At 31.6% G+C, this 23398-nt stretch overlaps 1 protein-coding gene and 3 long non-coding RNA genes across 5 annotated transcripts; 3 read left to right on the top strand and 1 right to left on the bottom strand.

Moving 5' to 3' along the window:
* The first annotated feature begins 1566 nt into the window (after positions 1-1566).
* Positions 1567-3373, top strand: LOC114395497. Its single transcript, XR_003663031.1, has 2 exons — positions 1567-1853; positions 1945-3373. It is a non-coding gene; the product is annotated as an uncharacterized LOC114395497 (long non-coding RNA).
* A 118-nt stretch (positions 3374-3491) lies between these two features.
* On the top strand, positions 3492-5967 carry LOC114394685. Of its 2 annotated transcripts, XR_003662814.1 has the most exons (8): positions 3492-3559; positions 3674-3815; positions 3907-3981; positions 4150-4382; positions 4806-4898; positions 4975-5079; positions 5251-5544; positions 5626-5967. It is a non-coding gene; the product is annotated as an uncharacterized LOC114394685 (long non-coding RNA). The 2 variants fall into 2 exon arrangements; XR_003662815.1 differs by lacking the exon at positions 4150-4382.
* Positions 5968-12083: 6116 nt separating this feature from the next.
* LOC114395026 lies at positions 12084-12918 on the top strand. The gene is made up of 2 exons (XR_003662928.1): positions 12084-12327; positions 12581-12918. It is a non-coding gene; the product is annotated as an uncharacterized LOC114395026 (long non-coding RNA).
* A 5363-nt stretch (positions 12919-18281) lies between these two features.
* LOC114397311 (trypsin inhibitor B-like) lies at positions 18282-23398 on the bottom strand. The gene is made up of 2 exons (XM_028359381.1): positions 23186-23398; positions 18282-19002 (listed from the first exon to the last, which is right to left on the bottom strand). Exons 1-2 carry the CDS (start codon positions 23396-23398, stop codon positions 18391-18393), a joined length of 825 nt encoding a protein of 274 aa, XP_028215182.1. The 3' UTR covers positions 18282-18390.

The following is a 23398-nucleotide window of genomic DNA, read 5'->3' as shown; positions in this document are numbered from 1 at the left end:
ATAACAATGATGACAACAAAAGATGAAGACAAAAGTGATGAACAAAAAGCTCAAGTGAATCAAAGAACATCTCAAGTGAATCAAGAACAAGTCAAGAGTTCAAGAATCAAGAAGAATTCAAGACTCAAGAAGAAAGCCTAGAATCAAGAATCAAGATTCAAGATTCAAGATCTCAAGAATCAAGATCAAGATTCAAGACTCAAGATTCAAGAATGAAGAAAAGATTCAATCAAGATAAGTATTAAAAAGTTTTTTTCAAAACTTTGAATAGCACATGATTTTTTGACAAAACCTTTACCAAAGAGTTTTTACTCTCTGGTAATCGATTACCATATTGTTGTAATCGATTACCAGTAGCAAAATAAGTTTGAAAATGTTTTCAAACTGAATTTACAACGTTCCAAATATTTTCAAAAGGCTGTAATCGATTACAATGTTTTGGTAATCGATTACCAGTGCCCTTGAACGTTGAAATTCAAATTTAAATGTGAAGAGTCACGTCATTTCACTCAAAAGCTTTGTGTAATCGATTACACTTATTTGGTAATCGATTACCAGTGACTGTTTCTGAAAAATCTAAATATGTAACTCTTCAAAATGGTTTTGACTTTTTCAAATGGGTTTTAAGTTTTTCTAAAAGTTATAACTCTTCTGAATGGCCTTCTTGACCAGACATGAAGAGTCTATAAAAGCAAGACTTTGTTTTACATTTTCAATTGAATTCATTCTATCAATCAATCATTCCAATCTTGAACACTTTTCCAATTCATTTAAACAATCCTTTACAAGCCTTGAATCTCTTTGAACTTCTTCTTCTTCTTTGTACCAAAATCTTTCCAAAGTTTTTTAGTTTTTCCAAACCTTGAAAACTTGTGCTATTCATCCTTTTCATTCTCTTCTCCCTTTGCCAAAAAGAATTCGCCAAGGACTAATCGCCTGAATTTTTTTTTTGTCTCTCTTCTCCCTTTTCCAAAAGAAGGAAGGACTAACCGCCTGAATTCTTTTGTGTCTCCCTTCTCCCTTGTCAAAGAATTCAAAACGACACAGTCTGAGAATTCTTTTGATTCTTCCCATTCCCTAATACAAAATCGTTTAAAGGTTTAACCGCCTGAGAATTCTTTTGTATCCCCATTCACAAAGTATCAAAGGTGTAACAGCCTGAGATCTTTGTCTTAACACATTGGAGGGCACATCCTTTGTGGCACAAGTAGAAGGTACATCTACTTAGGTTTGACTGAGAACAAGAGAGGGTGCATCTCTTGTGGATCAGTTCTAGTGGAGGGTACATCCACTAGGTTCAAAGAGAACAAGGGAGAGTACATCCCTTGTGAATCTTTGCTTGTTAAAGGTTTTTTACAAGGTTGAAAGAAATCCCAAGGACCGCAGGTTGCTTGGGGACTGGAGGTAGGCACGGGTTTGTGCTGAACCAGTATAAAAATCCTTGTGTGTTTGTTTCCTTCTTCCCTACTTTTTTACTTTCCGCTGTGCATTTAATTTCCGCTTTTACTTTCTGTTAAGTTTCTCTTCTACTCCATATTCTCTTAACAACATAAGTAAAAGCCTTAAAAGAGTAATTTTTAATTGGTAAAGTTTTAGGAATAATTAATTCAACCCCCCCTTCTTAATTATTCTGAGGCCACTCGATCCAACATCTTTGAGGAGTTGTGTGGCAAGGTGCTTAATGAGAGTAATTTAGAGCACCTAGAGCATCAAGTAGCTCTAACATTATGCCAATTAGAACAGATTTTTCCTCCATCTTTTTTCACTGTAATGGTACATTTGGTAATCCATTTGGCACATGAAGCAAGAGTTGGAGGTCCTGTACATTACCGATGGATGTATCCTATTGAAAGGTATGAATACTTTTTAATCATTTTAAAACATTCTAGAGTTATAAAGTAAAATGATATTATCTTAATTTGTAACCTAAAATTTTCTTTTTAGGTTCCTTTTGACTCTAAAGTCATTTGTTCATAATCGAGCACATCCAGAAGGATCTATTGTAGAAGGATATTTAGCTCATGAATGCTTGATATTTTGTTCAAGATATCTATCTAAGGTGGAGACTCATTTTAATCAATCTGCTCGAAATGATGACTCATGTTTTGTGGAAAATGTAAGTGTTTTAAATCCTAGAGGTAGACCATTGGGGAGAAAGAAGCAAGTTGGATTCAATTTGAAGAAGAGAAAAAGAGATTCTCGAATTTCTCTTGATAAGAAAGCATTGGTTCAAGCACATAGATATGTGCTTTTCAATAGCAACAATGTTGAACACTTTCAAACGTAATACAATTTTTTTCATGTTCATTTAGTTATTGAATATTTGTATAATATCTTTCTATCAATGATAATGCTTACTTTTTCTAACCTTTTTTACATAGAGCCCATACTAATCTTATCAAGAGACAAAATTGTCGATTATCTCCATATGAAGTTGACAAAATTCATAGTAAAGAATTTCCATATTGGTTTTGTGAAAGAGTAAGTTTAGGAAGCATCAATAATATTAAATTTTGCATTCATTTAAAATTTTAACCATTTGAAATAAAATTGTGGTAGGTTGCTCGATTAGAAGAGCAAGACAACACTCTAATGACAAATGATATCAAGTGGTTAGCTCGTGGTCCACTAGAAATAGTGAGAAGATATAACGGGTACATTTTTAATGAAGTTAGATTTCATACAAAGACACGTGAAAGGTGCTTGAAGACTCAAAACAGTGGCATTGTTGTAACTGTTAAGACATTAAGTTATGCCAGTTCAAGAGATAAAAACCCAAAGGAGGGAGAAATCCACTACTATGGTGCACTAACAGATATAATTCAATTGGATTATTCTAGAAAATATAAGGCTATACTTTTCAAGTGTGATTGAGTTGATATATACAGGGGTTGCAAAATTGATAACTTCGGTATGACATTAGTGAATTTCAATTATTTGCAACATACAGGGAATGATATATGTGACGATCCATTTGTTTTTGGATCTCAAGCTAAGAAAGTATTCTATGTGGAGAATAAAACACAAAATGGTTGGCTTGTTGTTGTGCATGCAAAAATCAGAAATGTATATGATATGGGTGATGAGCAATCCAATGACACGGATCAAGGGAATGAACAAATCTTACAAGAGATAAATCATAATGATTTGGTCAGACCAGAAGCCGATGATAGTGATGATATCATTGAAGTTACAATACCTATGGAGAACATTTTATCACATGACAAGGATGATAATTATATAGATGATGATGAGAGCGATGCAGACTTCTTTTGATTTGTTTTTATTTGTTCTATTTGAACATTTGGTTATATTTTGAGTATACATGTATTGAACATTTTGTCACATTTATATACTCTTATTCCTTTCTTTAGTTTTTTGTTCTTATTATTGATTACTCTTGTGTTTATTTTTTGTTACGTATAAAAATCACTCACAATATAATGATGTTATCCGTTTTTTATCAAAATTTGTTTCATTATTTCCTAAATAGTTTGATTCTTGGTGATTGGAGATTGGTGAAAAAATAGCTTACAAGCAATCTAAATTCGTATTTTAGGTAATTACTTTATTCTTCTTTTATTTTTTGGCATGGTGTTTAAAAAAATCATAGTCAATAATGTAGTTATATCTAATTTTTATTTTATTTTATTTTTTGGATTGGTTTATTCAGCATACTATGGAAAAACACAGAAAGTTGAATATCATTTAGAATGATTGTCAATCACAAGCAAAAGAGCAATCAATTGAAAGTTCTACTGAAGTAAACCAAAATAACAACTCTATACTTGAAGAAAATACACAATTTGAAGGAGGTATAAAGATTTTATTAACTTAATTTCTTTATTTTATATTAAATTATTTATAGCACAATTGTTTATTAACTAAATCAACAATCACAAACAGAACAACACATACAAGAAGATAGTCATGTTTAGTCTCATACTTCTCTTGAAAGTGCAAGTGAAAGTTCAACTAAAGGTATTTATACACATGCTTTTTTGGGTTAGAATTATATGTACAATTCTGTTTGAGTTGAATATCTTTTAGAATATGATAAGATTAAATTTACTAGTGAGTTTCCTTTTTCCATATAGTTCAAATATGTGTGTGTGTGTTTGATAAATGTCATATCCATGAATGATTTAGGTAAAAAGAGAACCAGAGGTTATACACATATGCTAGATGTGTGGAACTTGTCAGATGGAAAATTCATACTTGTTGAAGTAGATCATTGGGGCAATCCTATGGGTTGGAAAGGGAAAACTCTACTGAATGCAATTGGGAGCTTGGTAAGGAGACACCAGTGTGCTCCTATCAATTTTCTTAGCTGGAAAGACATGCCTAAGGACTATATTACTGACATGGTTGAATTAATTCAGGTCTGGTATAAAACTTTAAAAGTGTTGTTTCATCTTGCTTCTTGTAAAATTTTATGTCTTCTAATGTCTAACAAAATGATCCTTTTTGTTTGTTAATGATACTCATAATAGAGTAAGTTTCGATTTGTTCCTGAATTAACTGAACAAACAAAGAAAATATTGATTGTTGACATGAGTCTAAAATGGAGGCAATTTAAATATGAACTGAAATCAAAAGGATATGATGAGAGCAAAACTAAGGAGGAAATGATTGCTCACATCCCAGATCCAAGGGTTGATCCTTCTCAATATCGTGATTTAGTACATTATTGGTGTTCTGAGAAAGGACAAGTATACATGACAATGTCACAAACCTTTTGCTAACAACAATTATATATTATATGTTTTTTTTTATTATTGACTTTTTATATTTGTTGGTTATAGAAAATAAGCAACATCAACAAAAGGAGCCGCTCAAAATATGAGGACTTGCATTGCATGGGAACCAATAATCTTCCAAGACGGATTCATGAGATGGTTTGTCTTTTTTATATTTTTTATTATTAAATTGTTTAATACAAATAGGATGATTGATTTTTTTAACTAATGTTAGACTACAAAGGCTAAGGGAGTGCAACCTTCTAGGGCAGAAATTTATATTGACACTTGAACTCGAAAAGATGGAAGCATTGTTACTGAAAAGGCTGCTATTGTAATTGTAAGAATTTTAATTTTTATTTCAATACTTTTTCTTTATTTTGCTCAATTTTCTAATAGAAGGTTATGGGGTGAGGGGGAGTAACTAATGTGGAGATGAGTTTTGTTTAGTGATATTGAAGTATTCAGGATATTGGTGTATGATAATAATTTATAAGGTGTATTTATGTAGGATGAACTAAAAAAGAAAATGGTTGAAGCGGAGAGTTCGCAAAATTTACAAAGTACCCAAGATTCTACTAATTGGACAAATGATATATATTCAAAAGTCAAAGGACCTGAAAAAAGAGGACGTGTGCGTTATCTTGGCAAGCTTCCACATCAAGCAAGTTCATCTCAAAGCTCTTATACAAACAATAGGATTCAAAAGTTGGAGAATTTGCTTGGAAACCTTGTAGTTGTGCTTAAAGTACGATTTGCAGAAGATCCACAAATTAATCAAGTCTTAGAAGCTATAGATCAAGAGGTATGAATTTATAATTCTACTTATTCAACGATTTAACTATGATATGATACTTTACAAAGAAAAAACATTCTTTTAATTTAGGTACCTACAAATGGTTCTACCAGTAAAGATCATCAAACTAAAAACAATCTTAACTAGAGGTGAGTTGAAATTTAGATGGTAATGAAGATGCGAGTCGGCGACAAAATGTTCAAGTGTTTGGTTTTTACTTTGTCTATTTGTCCAACAACTAGAATTAACTCTTTTATACATTTAGAAATTTAGAAACTTGTTACATTTTAGTGATGATTCCCTCCATGTAAAGAGGGTCATGGTGCACCAAAAATATACACTTAGGAAGGACTATGCACATGGTACTAAAAAACAAGGCAAAGTGAATTGGAAAATTTTCTATAGCACTACTAATGCTAGATCATTTCACAATGACAATGGATCAAGGGCTACAATATGTTAAAAAGCACACAATCTAGTTAATATAATCACAAATTAGGCTAACAAAAATTTAATTGTATGTAGCAGGTTATTGTAACTTTTCAAAGGTCATGTTGCAGTAGATCTCTAACTTTGTGTAGCATAATAATAAGCTCATGTATATTTAATTAAAAATTATAATCAACAAAGAGTGTAATTAAGAACTATTTTTATTATTATTATATGGCATTTACCTACAGAAGACCGTAGATACAAGTAAATTGACTTTTACCTACAGTTAGAGATTATAGGTATAAATTAATATCTTTTAGCTACACATTTGAAATAGTAAGTGTTACCTATAGTGATAGTTAAATTTGACTGTATGTAAAAATATATCTTTAAGTAAAGCCTATAGTGGCAGACTATTAGTTGTCACTGTATACTTCCTCAAAGTTGACGCAAAAAACGTCTGTAGGACAAAGTCCTTTATACATCTATCTACAGATTTTGGACTTCTAGTGATAGATGTATAAGTCATTTTCCTTGTATTAGAGCGTGTTTTGATGCAATTAACAATGTACATTTACACTTTATCCACGTTTTTTAGATGCAACAAAATGTTACTTTTGTGTCATTTGCACCATTTGACATGATTTTATTGAGGAACGTACCGAGTGGAAGGGTGTCCAAAGTCCAAACACGCACGCTATTAGTTTATGATGTAAAAGTTAATTAAGGTTGTTTTTCTAAGACATTAGAATTCCTTTTTTTTCTAATTCATTTTAAACCATATTTTACATCATCTCAAAAGGTATAAAATAAAAAAAATGTAGCAAGTAAACTTCAAACATCATATATTGGAGAAAAATTATATTAAAAGTAAATATTAAAAAATAATAATAAGAGATATGGGAAATGATTGGACACTAATGTGTGGCGTGATAAATGACATGAAAATTAGTCTATTATATCATTTGTCATATTACTGTTTAATGCAACATCATCTATCATTTCATACATTAATTTCACCTCGGTAAAATTTGTTAAATATATAAAAAATAAAATGAACAATTATAATACTTAAGATATCAAATGGGTGCAATTAAAATGAGACATCAAAATCACACAATTATAATATCCAGGACCAAAAGTGTAATTTCCAAAGTCAAAATATTATTCTTGTCATTTAGATTTAAGAGGTTATCAATTTAATTTTAGTTAAAATTAAAATAATGTTAGTATTTAAATTTAGTGTTATACTTCTACGCTTTATATGGCCCATAAATAAAAGTGAAATTAGCTCCTCCAGATAGTACATCTCCTTTAAAAAAAACATATTTTCTACGTAATAAACCAGTAAAGGAGAAATGAAAAAAAAATAAGATAGAAATTTACTTTAGAAAATGATAAAAAAAATTATTGAAATTATATTTCTTAATTGTATTTATGTCTACATTTAAATTGAATAAAAAAATAAAAGAATATAGTAGAATTAAATATTTTATAGTTGAATTAAAAATGAAAAACAGTAGCGTTAGTTGTATTTTTTTAATTAGCAAGTAATGGATCACTGTAAGTTTGTTATGTAATGATTACCTTCATCATTATAATAAGTATATCCATTTGGTGAACTTCTACCGACTGCACTCACATGACAGCCTAATACCACTAAGTCAACGTCAAACTTTAAAGTATAAGAGACATGAGGATGAGAGGAAAACTGATGATTTTATTGAGTATAAACAGTAAATATTTATACTACAAATTAAAAACAGAAATGTAAACAAATTCAGCTAAGCCAATTAACTAAACCATGCATAAAATTTTCCTAAAAAATAGCATAGAAGTATGTCTTTATTTAACTTATTTGACTCCTTCAATCACATGTTGTTGGAATCACAAAATGCCAACAATCTCCTCCTTGACTCAACGGTAGCATACACCAAGTTGTTGTCGAAGATACTCAAATCTTGTTTGAGGAAGTGATTTTGCTAAAAAAATTAACAAGTTGATTTTCAGTTTTGCAATACAGCAACTCCATGTCACCTTGGTTTTGCACCTCCCTTAGGAAATACAACTTTATCTTAAAATGTTTTGTTTCCCCATGAAACACAAGGTTCTTAGAAATTGAAATTGCAGCTTGATTATCAACAAGAACTTGTGTACTCTCCTTTATCTCCATGTGTAGATCAGCCATAAGTTTTCTTAGCCAAATTGCTTGATTTGCAGCTGCAACAGCTGCTACGTATTCGGCTTCAGTGGTAGATTGTGCTATGACATCTTGCTTCTTTGAACGCCATGAAAAAAAATCCATAACCAAATGTGAAACAGTAGCCTGAAGTGCTTTTCATGTCATCATTACTCCCAGCCCAATCACTATCTGAATATCCATAAAGACTGAAATATTTTACTGGCTGAAACTTCACTCTGTAACCAACAGTACCCTTGATATATCTCAGGTTTCTTTTAGTTGCCTTAAAATGAATCATACTAGCACAGTGCATATATCGTGACAACAAGCTTACTACATAGGTAATGTTTGGCCTGGTTGCAATCAAATACATCAGACATCCTATTAAGCTTTTGTACAGTTTTTCATCAACCTTTTCAGCTCCATCTTCATTGCTGAATTTCTCCTTTTGATTCATTGACGTTGCAATTGGCTTGCATTCCTCCATCTTGAACTTTCTAAGAATTTCCTTTGCATATTTTTCTTGACTTACAAAGACTTCACCTCTATCTTGTTGCACCTGCATACCAAGGAAAAAGAACATTTTTCCAAGATCAGTCATTTCAAAGGCTTCTTTCTTTCCTTCTTTTAACTCTTCAATCAACTCCTTTGAACTTCCTGTCATAAGTAAGTTATCAACATACAAGGAAACAATTACTATTCCAACATCCCTCTTCTTGACATACAAGGTAAACTCACTTAGACTTTTTTCAAAGCCTAAGCTTATCAAATGTGCATCAATTCTGTCGTACCAAGACCTTGGGGCCTGCTTTAAGCCATACAAGGTCTTTTTCAGCTGATAGACTTTCTCCTCCTGTCCATGAACTACAAATCCTTCAGGCTGTTCTACAAAAATTTCTTCTTCCAAGTGCCCATTCAAAAAGGCTGATTTAACATCCATGTGATGTATAATCCAACCTTTTTGTGCAACAAGAGCTAACAATAGCCTTATGGTATCCAACCTGGAAACTGGAGAAAAAGTTTCTGAGAAGTCTACCCCGAACATCTGCGCATATCCCTTCACAAAAAGCCTCGCCTTATGTTTGTTTACAGAACCATCAACATTAAGCTTGGTTCTATAAACCCATTTCACTCTGATGACGTTTTTATCTTTAGGTTTCTCTGTGAGCCCCCATGTTTGATGTTTTTCAATCATATCAAGCTCCTCCTTCATTGCAGTTACCCACTTCGAATCAACTGCAGCTTCATTGTAGTCTACAGGCTCCATTACAGCAACATTATATCTTTGATAAATATCAAAGAGAGATATAGTTCCTCTAACTGGCTGGTCATCCACATCTTCTTCGCTCTCCTCTTGAACTTGAAGCTTCTCACTTTCATTGCTCCATTTTTCTTCTTCAAAGAATAGCACATCTCTAGTAACAATAACTTTATTACTTGGTGGCAAGAATATTCTATAGGCTTTTGATGTTGAGTTATAGCCTACAAAGATTCCCGCTTCCACCTTTTTATCAAGTTTGTCTCTCTTAACCTGTGGAATATAAGAGAAACACAAGCAGCCAAAGACTTTCAAGTTCATCAATTTTGGTTTGAAACCATACCAAGCTTCAAATGGGGTCGATTTTGAAAGAGCTTTTGTTGGCAATCTGTTCAGCAAAAAAAAAAGTGCTTGAAGCCTCTGCCCAGAATTTTTTTGGAAGATCTTTGTCATGAAGTAAACATCTCACCATTTCCAAGACCATTCTGTTTTTGCGCTCCACAACCCCATTTTGTTGTGGGGTATACGGTGTTGTCAATTGATGTTCTATTCCTGCATCTTCACAAAACTTGCTAAACTTATCAGACGTATATTCTATTCCATTATCAGATCTTAATATCTGCATTTTTCTTTCACTTTGATTTTCAACCCATGTTTTAAACTTGTAAAATATGTTGGCAACCTCGGTTTTGTTTTCATGAATTAAATCCAACACATTCTTGAAAAATAATCAATAAAAGCAATATACTACTTACTGCCATTCAGAGATGGGGTTTCTTGAGGTCCTCCGACATCCGTACGTACTAACTGTTGCTTGCTTGTTGCTCTCCAAGATTTGCCTTTTGGAAAAGGCAACCTCATTGGTTTTCCATATTGACAAGCAGCACATACGGGTGATTTCTCTTCCAACTCAAGCAGCCCTTGTACAAGATCATTCTTCCTCAAATAGAGCAAAGCGCCATGATGAAAATGACCCATCCTTTTATGCCAAACCAGCATGTTGTCTTCAACCTTGTGCACAACAACCTGCTCTTCATCAATCAAATTCAAGACAAAGCTTTTGCCTTTCATTTGAACTCTGAATAATTCTTTATTATCTGAATTTTTAATCATGCAACTTTTATCTTCAAATAGAACTTTATAGCCTTTCTCTAGAAGTTGGCCAACACTCAACAAGTTTTGGTTAATTTCAGGAACGTATAGAACATCAGGAATTAATTTCAAACCTGTGCAACCTTTGATCACGATGGTTCCTTTGCCCTTCATTGCTATTTTTGCTTTGTTTCCAATTCTGACATTTGTGTTGTAGGTTGCATCAAGATCTTTGAATAATTCTTAATCGTAAGTCATGTGGTTCGTGCAACCACTGTCAATTAGCCAACTTTCTTTTGATCTTGCGGTAGCAAAGCAAGAAACAACAAAAAGTTCTTCTTCATCCACCTCTTCAACAACATCTTGTACATTCTCTTGTTTTTGTGATGACTTGCAAATTTTCTTCACATGCGCTAATTGTCCACATTTATGGCATTTCACATCTGGCCTCCACCAACACTTCGCCTGTGGATGATTGTTTTTTTTTTTTTTACAAAAAGGACATGATGGAAAATCATGAGAGGATTTGCTACCATTTTTGTGATTGAAACTTCCTGACTTGCCCTTCTTTTTTTTGTCCAATGATTTAGCTACCAAAGACCCTTCAGTAGTACGTTCTTGTCTCACGAGTCTTCTTTGTTCCAGAGCCTGAAGTGCGGTCAAAAGCTCTGCCAAGGTGATAATAGAAAGATCTTTTGAGTTCTCCAAGGAAGTCAATGTGGCTTCATATTTTTCTGGAATTGTTACAAGTATTTTTTGAACAATTCGAGAGTAAGGAATTTCAGTGCCAAGAAGACGTATTTTGTTTGCAATGCCGAGAAGCTTGTCCGCATAATCTTTGATTATCTCCGAATCTTTCATCCTCTGCATCTCAAGTTCTCGAATCAGATTCAAAGCTTGCATTCCTTTGATTTTCTTACTGCCTTCATACTCTTCCTTCATAAAATTCTAGATTTTGTGTGCCGTTTTCATCGTCATTATTCTATTGAAAATGACTGGAGATACAGCTGTGAACAAAATTGATTTGGCTTTGGACTTTCGAAGCCTCCTTTCTTTGTGACTTTTCATTTGGGCAACAATGGGATTATTTGGCAAAGGAGGAACTTCGTAGTCCTCTTCTACTGCTTCCCATACATCGTTAGCATCAAGATATGCTTCCATTTTGACAGCCCACATTTGATAGTTTAGTCCATCAAATACAGGTACAGAAATGGTAGTAAAGGAGGTTTCAAATTCCATCTTATGTGTGGTGGCTATTTGGTAGTTGTAGGTGTTTGTGGGTTATATCACAGATCCCATAAGATACCTTATTGCTCTGATACCAATTTGTAGGATTTAAAGTATAAGAGACAAGAGGATGAAAGGGAAACTGATGATTTTATTGAGCATAAACAGCAAATATTTATACTACAAATTAAAAACAGAAATGTAAACAAACTTGAGAGATATATGCTAAGCTAATTAACTAAACCATGCATAAAATCCTCCTAAGAAATAGCATAGGAACATGTCTTTATTTATCTGATTTGACTCCTTCAACCACATGCTGTTGGAGTCACAAAATCCCAACACAGTAGCTGAAAAAATGAGCATAATTATTCCAACAATATTGTGTTATGTAACATAGACTCAAGTCAACTAAACTTGTGTCGTGCTGCAGTCGAAACCCTCCACCACCAGATGAAAAATGTTGTGCAGTTATTCGCCAGGCCAATTTGCCTTGCCTCTGCAGATACAAATCTATTCTACCTTCAATTGGAATTAACCCCAAAAAAGGCTTTGGCCTTGCCTGGTAAATGTGGTCTGCAATCGCCTCCTAAATGTTGAGGTAATCATCTTTAGCTTGAATTAATACATCTTTAACATATAAAGCTCTGTTTGGATAACTTTCTTTGTCACTTACAAGATAAGAACATAAGAAGGAAAAATGAAATAAGTTCTAAAATTAGTTTATGTATGAGTTCAAATTAGCTTTTTGGAGGACTCAAAATCATCTAATACTTATGGACAAACTTATCTATAAAGGGCATAATTACTTTTGCAGTTTTGCTTATATGTGACAAGATGTTTCATTTTTGCAGTGTAGCGAAGCAATTAATGAAGGTCATGTTCATTAGTCATTACACGAACCTTAGTATTCAATTGGTTTCAGGTGTTTCATTAACACTGAAGATGCAATTAAGTTTTAAGGCAGCATTTGAATTCCCTGGAATAAAGGTGCAGTTTATTTTAATCAGTGTGTTATGTATGCCCAAAAGTTTGCAAGCAGGTGTGGTGTGGTGTGGTATGTAGTAACAGTGTCTGATGTTGTAGATGTTGCAAAGGTGTTTGATGTACAAGAATACAGAATAGCATTACTCTTTTCCCCATGTCTACACTTTTAATATGTTTAATATAATTTCTGGTTTTTGGCGCTGAACTCTGCGGAAAATCAATAAATTAGACAGACTGTATATATATATATATATATATATATATATATATATATATATATACACGAGACAGAATGCATAATTTTACAAGAAACTGCTGAATCAGACACCATAGAAATAATTAATAAATATAGACAGTAATGATCTGCTTCACAACATTTCTCAATGAGTATGAATAGAAGCAAATGTGTGCTTTTCTAAGACATCTCTCCAACGTAATTGATAATATAGCTCCTTTAAACAAAGTCAACAAGCTACAAGGGATGAAAGCATCCTAAGTAAACTAGTTCTTAACAACATCATAATGGCAGATTTACTCGTAAAAAAAATAAATGGCAGATTTAGTTGTCAAGTATCAAACAAGAATCCAAGAGAATTCCATCATAGTGTGAAATATTTAAGACCAACCCCAAAAGAACAAATCAGAATCAATAGAAAGGCAACAAGTAACTCAGAAGTCAGACTCTGAATCAGCATCCAATAGAAGAAATGCATTACTCAGCTTTCTAACAGGCTTGACAGATAGTGTCTTAATGTCTTATTAAGCACATAATAGACTTGATTGTTGTGCTTCACCAATTCATGAAGCGTATTTCATCTGATCACACATTGGGAGCAGGTTTTAGTTTTCCTCAAAATCAGGCATTTCAAATTTTGCTGAAATCAAGCTCTAATTTGTTAGATTTCATATTAAAATCAATTGCCTTTAAGTGAAGTTGTCAAACAGATATATAAATTGCATTCCAAGAACTGAGACAGACAATGTGGGACGTCCTAACAAAATTTTCAGTCAAAGATCTTCCTGATGTTTATATTTGATTTTGGACTCATTGAGATATTTGAACCAGAAATGATCTTTTCAGACTTGCTTCCAACTTTCCCAGAACAGGGTTTTCTCATCGCTGTAGATCCTTTAGTAGTGTTTTTGCCAGATGAATTACCAAATTCAGCATTGTTCTTCAGTAGACTCTCTCTTTGGTCGCAGTCTTGCAGATTTCAAACTCTCACTATAGTATTAATTTCTGAAATAGTAGCTTTCATATTGGGAAATTTTATATGATCTCTCATAGGATTCCAAGCTCAGCATTAATCTCATGATTTCTGGTCAAGTATAATCGTCAATAAAACTGTATAGGGGGTTAAAAACGACAAATTGATGCATAATATCAGTTTATAATTTAAAGCACGTACCAGTATACCTCCCTGCACTCAGTTATTTGATGTACATTAGTACAAATCAGATGCATATTCCTCAAGGATCTTCCGAGAATTGAATGATAAATTCACCTGCCATGCACTTCAAAACGTCACAGCAATATTTCCCAAAAGCTGAACCACACATGCAAATTCTCCCAATTAATTTGAATGTTCACATCTACTAATTAATGCACGTGAGACAACAATACTAAGTTAGACAATATTGAGTTCCAATGTTTGAATTAATGAGGATAAAAATATGTAAATCCCTCGTCAGTCATGCATGGATCAACAATCACATTGGTGTTGCTTACTTCATGGTTAAAGTTTAACCTCCTAGCGGCAAAGACAGATTATGAGTTGATAAAACTTAGCAGCAAAATTAATTCTGGTGGCGAAATAAGTCAAAGTGAATTTTGTTTTATCTGGCAATGAATTTCCTCTTTTATCAGCATGTATTGTAGCCATAAAATATTAAAGAGTTCAGCAGCTTAGGCGTTTAACTTTGCACTATATATATAAACAGGACCTCTGTTTCATTATAGAAAATGTTTCAAGAAAAAATCTGTTTCTCTAATGTGACTAAAATTTCATAGTACCTTTGTGAGGACAGGAATGGGACTAGCTAGGTTACTGTATTTTATTGCCTCGTTGGCAACTTGGCATTTTCTTTGATAAACTAAGTCAAGGTTTTCTTTCTTGTCGCATAAAGATGAGTTCAAGCCTTAAAGGTGCTCAATTCAATATGGATGTCTAATATAAATAAATCTCACAATAAAGTTGAAAATCTTACTGTTAATCAAGCTGAAACACGCGTGATCCGATTTCTGTGATGAAAACTTGGACATGGAGCTTACTGTTGACAGTAATTAATTGAACTTAATATACTGTGGTTTTAATGATAAGGTGATGGTGTATTCAGGTAAAGCATTTTCACAAAAATAAAGTTCCAAGGATTGCAATGATTGAGTGATGAATAAGAATGATATCCTTAATTTATATAACTTTTGGATGTCTAAAGTAATAATGATTTGGTGACAATGTTATTCCTCTAAGCTAGCTAGGCATACAATAATATTTAGTTCCGTGATCTCAAAGATTATACAAGTGCATTTTAGGATTAGAGCAGTGATATGTGAACATTAGATGAGTACTTCAAATACTTTTTTTCATTTCAAATTAATTATTTTAAAAAAATACTTAGATTAAGAAAATAATTACTCCTAGATCATAACATTCATTGAGCTTAATTACAGTTACACTGTATAGCAATTAAAAAAAATCATTATTGATATAACTTTTAAAATAATTATTGTAAAAGTTAATAAACTTATGTAATGATTTGTGATTGAATAACTATATTAAACTACTTTACATAATTTATTAGATATGTTTTACTAAAATGTCTTTACAATGCACACAAGCGTGACATGAGTGACTAATAGCTTGTGAATAAAGCAACATTTGTGGGGAAATAAGTTGTTCATAGGATACCTTATTTTTAGCATTAGCAAAAAAAAAATATTTTACTCTTTTTCTTAATTGTTATAAAGATATTATGGAGTATTCGAGCCAATAGTATTTATTCAGTGACACAATTGGAATAGAAATTTTAATATTTCAATAAAAATTAAAAACGTCAATCAATATAAATTTTATATATTATAAAATGTCAATTAATTTGAAAATCAGAAACATTTCATTAACATGTATTATTTCTCTCTATTTATTTTTTTTATCACATTACATTACTTATTACATCTACATTTTTTATATCTTTTGTGCTCAATTTGGAACCTTAAAGAGGTAGAAATGAACAAGGAGGTTTGGTTTCTTTAAAAGTAGGGAAGAAGAATTATAAAATGTGTACGTGATACCCCTATGTATAGTTTTTCTCTCAAAATGAAAAGGGAAATGAAAGAGAAACATGATCTTATATATTAAATGACTAAAATAGCCTTATTCTTGTATTTTCTTTTTTAGTACAATATTTATGTCATTTTGAATACATATTTAACTTTACTCTTTGCATTTCCATTTTTAGCAAATAACTTAGAAAGTCATCTTACTTTCTATTGTTTTTCTTTCCTATCTCTTTCTTTCTTTCTTTTCACTTCCAGCCCTAAATCAAACATAACAATCTAAACTATCTAAAATTTAAGTGTTCACGAATCATTTTTCTAGGACCACTATTGACAAAGGGTGAGTTGAAAAGGCTCTAAGTGATAGAGGTAAGTATAAAGTTAACTCTCATTCTAACATTTTGTGTTTTTGTATTACAATAATGATATATGAACACTTATATATTATAAAAATTTATTTGACAAAAAAAAAAGATTATCTTTCTCTCTTTTCTTATCAAATTATATTACCTATCATATCTATATTTCTCTTTATTTCTCTCCCAAATAGCATGTGGCTATCCAAACATCTTTATCCTTCAGAAAATAGATTCACCTACTTGAACACACCTTTAAATAGGATAGCTAGCTTAAAACTTTGTTAGGCTCATGTAAACATGTACGTTAGTCAGCATACAATTTTTTTTCTTTTTTTATTATAAAAGATGAGGATTTTTTTAAATAACAATATATAGAGAGAAGATATCCAATCATGTTTTCAACCGAATAATATCATCATTGGATTGAAAGTTCTTTTCGCATAGATCATATATGCAAAATTTCATATTAATCTAAAATCATTTGTGATCTAATTTATATAGATTAAAATCAACTTAATATAAATATTTTAAAATATATTAAAATATAAATCATTTAATTATCTTCTTGTTATTTGATTTCGATAAAATTTGACACAAACAATTTTAATAATACATAAATATAATTCAACTGTTGAATCAATAAAAATCATATTTTATATTAAATTATAAAAATAATATAATAATTATCAAATTTGCACCAATATAATTTAATCTTTCCTTTTTCTATAGGAGGAATAAAATTTCAGGTAACATAAAAAGTGTTGCACTAAATCTTACCCGCTAATTTTAATATAATCTAATGGTTCTAATCTAATCACTAAAGTGGCACGTGACTGATATTGTTTCCTGCCCATCTCCCTTGTTTCACGTCTTAGCCTCTTCCTTGCACGAAATAAGGCCTGGTGGCGGCCATTAACAATGACAACTAATTGTTTTCAAGGCTTTGTTGAAATAAGATCCAGCACTGGGTGAAAAAAATGGATTTGTAATTGTTGTGCAACAGAGACTCAGAGAGGGTGTGAATAGAAAAACCCATCATTTCCTCCCTTCATTCCAACCACCAAATTATAGTTTTCAGATTATTAAGACTACTTTAATTGGTTTTCAAATTCATTAGGCAAAATCCAAAGTGAAACAGTGAAACGGATTTGGCATATTTTCAAAACCTTTGGATACTGCGCAGCAAAGCAATTTAGCGATTCCCATGACTGTTGTTCTAATTCAGCAAGTTCTTTATTGAGCATCCACTGTGCATATTAATTATATCGAAACTTATCTTTGAAAATCAATTCGTATATATGTTCTTTTATATTTTTATTATTTCAAAAGATACAAACCATTGTTGAACGGAAACCCAAAAGAGAGGATAAATAAGTTTGGAGAATATTACAGTGTCCATCATTAGGTTTGATTCAGATTAATTGCAGAAACAGAGTAGATAGTGTTTCAATGAATGTCATGTGACTCACTAATTTTCTTATATCATGACCATTAGATGATGATAAAATTAATGAATGAGATTTGGTCTAACATTATTTATATTATTATATATATATATATATATATATATATATATATATATATATATATTAAATATTTTTCGTACATATAATATAGTTTATTTTAATTTATTACCTAACCTCTATTTTTTTTTTTTTATACCTAAAAAAATTGATGTTTGATTTGAGTATATCGATTAAGTAATACTTGTACCTTTGAAATGTAGAGAAACTGAAACTTCAAATATTTCTTGTTTTTTCTTCGTACGTAAATGCAGAGAAACGGTAACTTCAAATATAAAAGTTTACTAATTAAGTCGTTAATATTAGTCTATCCCTTTATGCAACGTTAATTACAATATATAAAACCAGTTTCCGACGAGAAGAATTCACCAGATTATTCTTTAACCCTTAGTATTATCTCTTGTTTATATGGGCTGTCATAGTTCATAGTCGTGAGTTTAGAATAATTTATTTATCATACATACTCTCTCTCGTTCACACTAGGAGAAAGTACACTATTCTTTCACATGTTTCGTTTTTCAAGCAGAAACTGAACTAGCTTTCATAAACTCAACAATGATACCATCACCCTCCTCCTCAGTCAGAACCAAACGGTTGATTCCCTCATCATCAACACTGATCCCAATTTCCCCACACGCTTTGCTGGCACGTGCGCAGAAGACAAGCTTGTACAAGTATTCAAGGGAAGATTTCTCGATCTTAAACCAGCCACTCACCGTGCTCCTCCCGTACCCGGGTAGTTTCACACCTTGCCCTTCTGGTAGACCTTTAACAACGGTCCAGTTCGGAGGAGTGGGGGCACACGACGGCGAAGAAGCGAAGGCGAGGTTCAGAATAAGGCCTTCGGAGATGTAAGCGATTCGATAAGGGGATGAGATTCTTACTGGGAGGCCCCTGAAAATCTGAGCAGTGCGAGATTGCACCACGGTGAGTGGACAGGTTTCGTTTCCGGTGGCGGCGAGTTCTAGTCCGCCGTTCTTTACCCCGAAGAGGGGTAGGATGTGGTATGTGCCGCCGTTTCGAATGGCGGCGCCGTCTCTGTCGGTGACGGCATCGGCTCCGGCTGAAGGGAGGTGTGAGGTGAAGAAGTATGTATTAATGATGTAAAATATATGTAGATGTGATGATGGCTAATGAAAAATTAATATAGAATAGAATATGTATTAATGATGTAAAATATTTATAAAATAATTGAATAGTTTTTTATATAAGTTAAATTAATTTAGGTATCAGTTAGTTTCGTAGAAGCTTCTTCATTTAAATTAGTTTATTTTTTAAAAAATAAATTATTTATATAAAAATAAAGTTTAACTTATGAAAATAGTTTATTTAATATTTTTTATTTTATTTTTTCTAAAAAATTTATCGTTACGTACCCTAATCGGAATTAGATTGTGGTAGAAAGGGAAAAAAAATGGTGTTTTTATTTACTATTTGATAGTATCTCATGCAAAAGATTGTGTCAAAAAGAGTATCCATTTAGGGGGGGAATGTGATCAAATAAAACAAAGTGAGATTAATTATTATTTAAATAATTTACTTAAAATGAAATAAAAAGAGGAAAAATATTTGTTTCTTGCAGAAAGCAAGTATCCTCGTCAGATTTAATTAAAAAGGAAAAATATGGAATATTTTTTTAACAAAATATTTAAATTATAAATGAAAAAATAACTATTAGTTAGAATAATTTTTATTATATTTATAATGATTATAAAAGTCAATAAATTTATCATACAAACATCATGATTTATAATTAGATGATAATATAAAAAAATTACACATTGGAAGTGAATATATAAATTATTTTCTCTTTTTTTCTTAAATGATATAGAAATAACAATGTTGATAAAGGGATTTGTACTAATTGTCACACCAATAACCTCTTGTCAGGTCAGATTTGTCAGTAACCTTGTTAGAGATGGAGACGAAGGCGTTGGTTTATTAACAATTAACTTGGATGGGTATCGTGTAGAGCCGTAGAGGTACGTCATGGTGGGTTTTGTTTTCCTTTTGATGAAATAACAATTAATTTCTTGTTTTTCACTCTGGTTATGAACAAGGAATTGAATTCAGTCATTAAGCATATAACAAGTTCTAACAAAAAGAGTAATTATGCATTTTCTTACATTTTTTATTATTTTATATAGAAAATATTATACAAAAGAAAATATATTTAATTAATAATGTCTTGAAAAATTATAAAAAAAATATTCAATATACTTCATACCAAAAAAATAAGAAAATTAATAAAAAAAAATATTGTAGAAACATTTACATTGTTTATGAATAACAAAAATAGTATATACTTGAAAAATGCAACAATGCACGTTTTAATTTATTTTTAACTTTATTATTTAGGATATTTATCTTTTAGGATTTTAATGCTGGTAACATTTTTTTTTTTTACGTGATAACATAATTACTTATAAGTAAAGCTTTATGTTGAAACGTAATGAGAAATTAACAGACTTGTAATTTAATATTACAACTTGTTAAATCATGATGAAAAATCTTTATTCAAAAAGACTAAAACATAATTACTCTTAAACGTAAAGCAAAACTAAGAAATTAAATAGTTATTTTATAATAAGACTTTAGTAACGTATAATCTTAAATCTTAAAGTACATATATAAAACATTCAAATCAGTGTAGCTTAATTACTAACACTTGAAATTTGTAAGAAAAAAAAATTTAGTTCAATTCTCACATAAATCTTTGAGATAGAGTGATGAATTTTAAATGTGACTAAATTTTCAATTAAGGATTAATAGTTAGTCCAACTAACTGAAACTTATGAAATATCTCGAGATCCCACGAGAGTCAATAGGTTTTAATTTCAATAGTTATATATAAAAATTACATATATAATGTATTTATTATAAATTTTTTATTAAATTTTCTCATTACTTCAAAATATTAAATATATTTTAATTTTAAACTATGCATATTTTTTCATTATAGGTACTTAATATCCATCAACTTTAATTTGCATATAACTAATTAAACTTTAATGAAAACTATCTCCAACTACATTTTTTAAATCTATAAGACTTAATCGAAAATTTTACTTAAAAAATCTAATCTCAATTCTACTTGGAAGTAAATTTTTTTTAATTGAGTCTTTTTTTCATTACAACTCATTTTCAGTCTAATATATGAATGTTCTAAAGAGATTAACAAAAATCATAATATATATTATTGTAAATTACACTCTATTCCATTGTCATTTCACACTTTCTTAATTTACCTTTTACAAAATAAAATTATATCACCAAACTCTCTTTTGTATATCTAAACTTCCGTGACCTTTATATTTTTTTCTTAATTTAACTATAGTTTTAAACTTAATTTAACTATGCTATAAAAAAAAACTTATTAATCACAGTTTTAACTGTGTATATATCCTAAAAAAACTGTATATATATCAATTTTACTTTAACTTAAACTTTAAGAGACATTTACTACAAAAGAAAAAACCTTTAAGAGATATTTAATGATAAAAATATAATAAAATTAAATTAAATGTATTGAACTATAAAAAAATATAAAGTTTTATCCACCCTATATGAACTATCTATATGCTTAACTTTAAAAAAATTACAATAACCATTTTCCAAAATCATGAAACTCTCAATTGGAAGGATGGAGTATTGGAGAATTGGATCACTTTTTAAGAAGAAGAAAAATCATTTGATTCAATTAATTGAGTTTTCTTAAATCATCATTCAATCAATTTTGAAAAACAAAGGAATTAGGAAGTTACTATTAGCACCACCAAGAGTTGTGAAAATTCTCTTTCGTGTCTACTCACCAAATCCTACACCCTCTCAAACTTCTCATTCTGCCACCCCACCCTCGTCCTTCAACATTGTTGTGCACACCCACATCGCACAAATCCACTTGCGACCCCCTCTGAGCAACCATTCAATCCATCACCACCACACCATCTCAGTCCAGATCTGAATCAGCGACCCAGTGTTGACAGCACATAGAGCCAACATAGTCCCAATGCGTCTCACATCGCTCCTAACTCTAGATCCGCATGTGTGCAACCCATTGGCCTAGACACCACTACGTCGTCGCAACACCACCTATGCACTTTCGTTTGGGCCATTGTTCACCCTCACCACCACTATGTCCAAACACCTTTGATTTGCATCAACCAAGATCGATCAACCCAAATCTTCACCACCATCATTAGATTTAGGTACTTTCTCTGTTGTTTGTCTTATGATAAGGAAGTTTCTTTTGCTTATGATGAGGCTATGTTTGGCATGTTGTTTGCATGTATCAACATTTTCATGTGTATGGCTGAACAATGGTTTCAACAAAAATGTAACTCCAATTTGAATATATACGGAATCAGCTTTTTGTTGTTGTAATATAAGAGTGTAAAAAATATGTAACAAAATAGGTTTCCATGTATATTAAATAAAACAAAATCTTGTTTATGTTACTTTTTTACATCCTTTATTTCAACGTCGAAAATACAATTCCGTAGTAAAAAAATTTGTCACCCCAAACAACACAACAAAAGTATGATTTTGTTGGACATGCACGATGAATTTGTACTTCTATTGCATTGCTTATTTCCACACCCCCTAACATTGCAACTGAAGTATGCTTTTGTTGTAAAATGTACAATGAAATCATACTTCCATGGAGAAGGGTATTTTTGGAAAATAAAAAAGTCACCCATGTTGGTGATGCCAATAGCAATGCCAAAGGTATTAATACACGAATAAACTAAGACACAGAATCATTCGGGTTGATTTGGGCCATGTAACTAAATAACTAGTTTGGAGCAATTGTACCTGCAACAGTAGTGAAATATACTAGGCTTTTTGTATTAATAGAAGCTACTAAATATTATGATACACTTCTGAAATGAAATGGCAGTAACGTCACGCAGACTAAGAAGAGAACTAGAACCAGAGGGATAGAGACGCAACAAGGAAATCAGAGGAAGAACAGAGGTATCAGAGAGAAGATTTCTATTCTTCATGCTCCTTTCACTTCTTCGTAACAAATTCCTTATATAGCACATTCGGCCTCTTAATTCGCATGCTTTGCCTGCCTCTTGCATCAGCTGACACATGTCCATTCTCCCTAACCAACTTTGGCGCCAATCTCTTTCTCTCTCCCTCGCATGTTACATTACCCTTCCATTTAAGAACAACCTTGTCCTCAAGGTTGAACTGAGGATAAGTTGTCCCCACCCAAGTAACATCTTCCCATGTTGCTTCCTCTAGACTTGCAAGCTCCCATTGAATCAACACCTACTTCACTTGTGTTGAACCTCTAAGTATAACCCTTGAATCCATCACTGCTATGGGTTGTACTATTGGACCATTAGCACTCATTGCAAGTGGTAATGGTAAGTAAGGTTGCTTTGAACTACCAACAAACTTTTTCAACACCGAAATATGAAGCACCGGATGTATACAAGTTGTTTCAGTCAACTTTAACTTGTATGCCACTGCTCCAATTCGCTCAATCACTTCAAATGGGCCAAAGTACTTCAT

The sequence above is a fragment of the Glycine soja genome, chromosome 18, assembly GCF_004193775.1.
Source record: "Glycine soja cultivar W05 chromosome 18, ASM419377v2, whole genome shotgun sequence".
Lineage (NCBI taxonomy): Eukaryota > Viridiplantae > Streptophyta > Magnoliopsida > Fabales > Fabaceae > Glycine > Glycine soja.
Note: the sequence above shows the minus strand (reverse complement) of the source record. Positions and strands in the feature narration are given on the sequence as shown.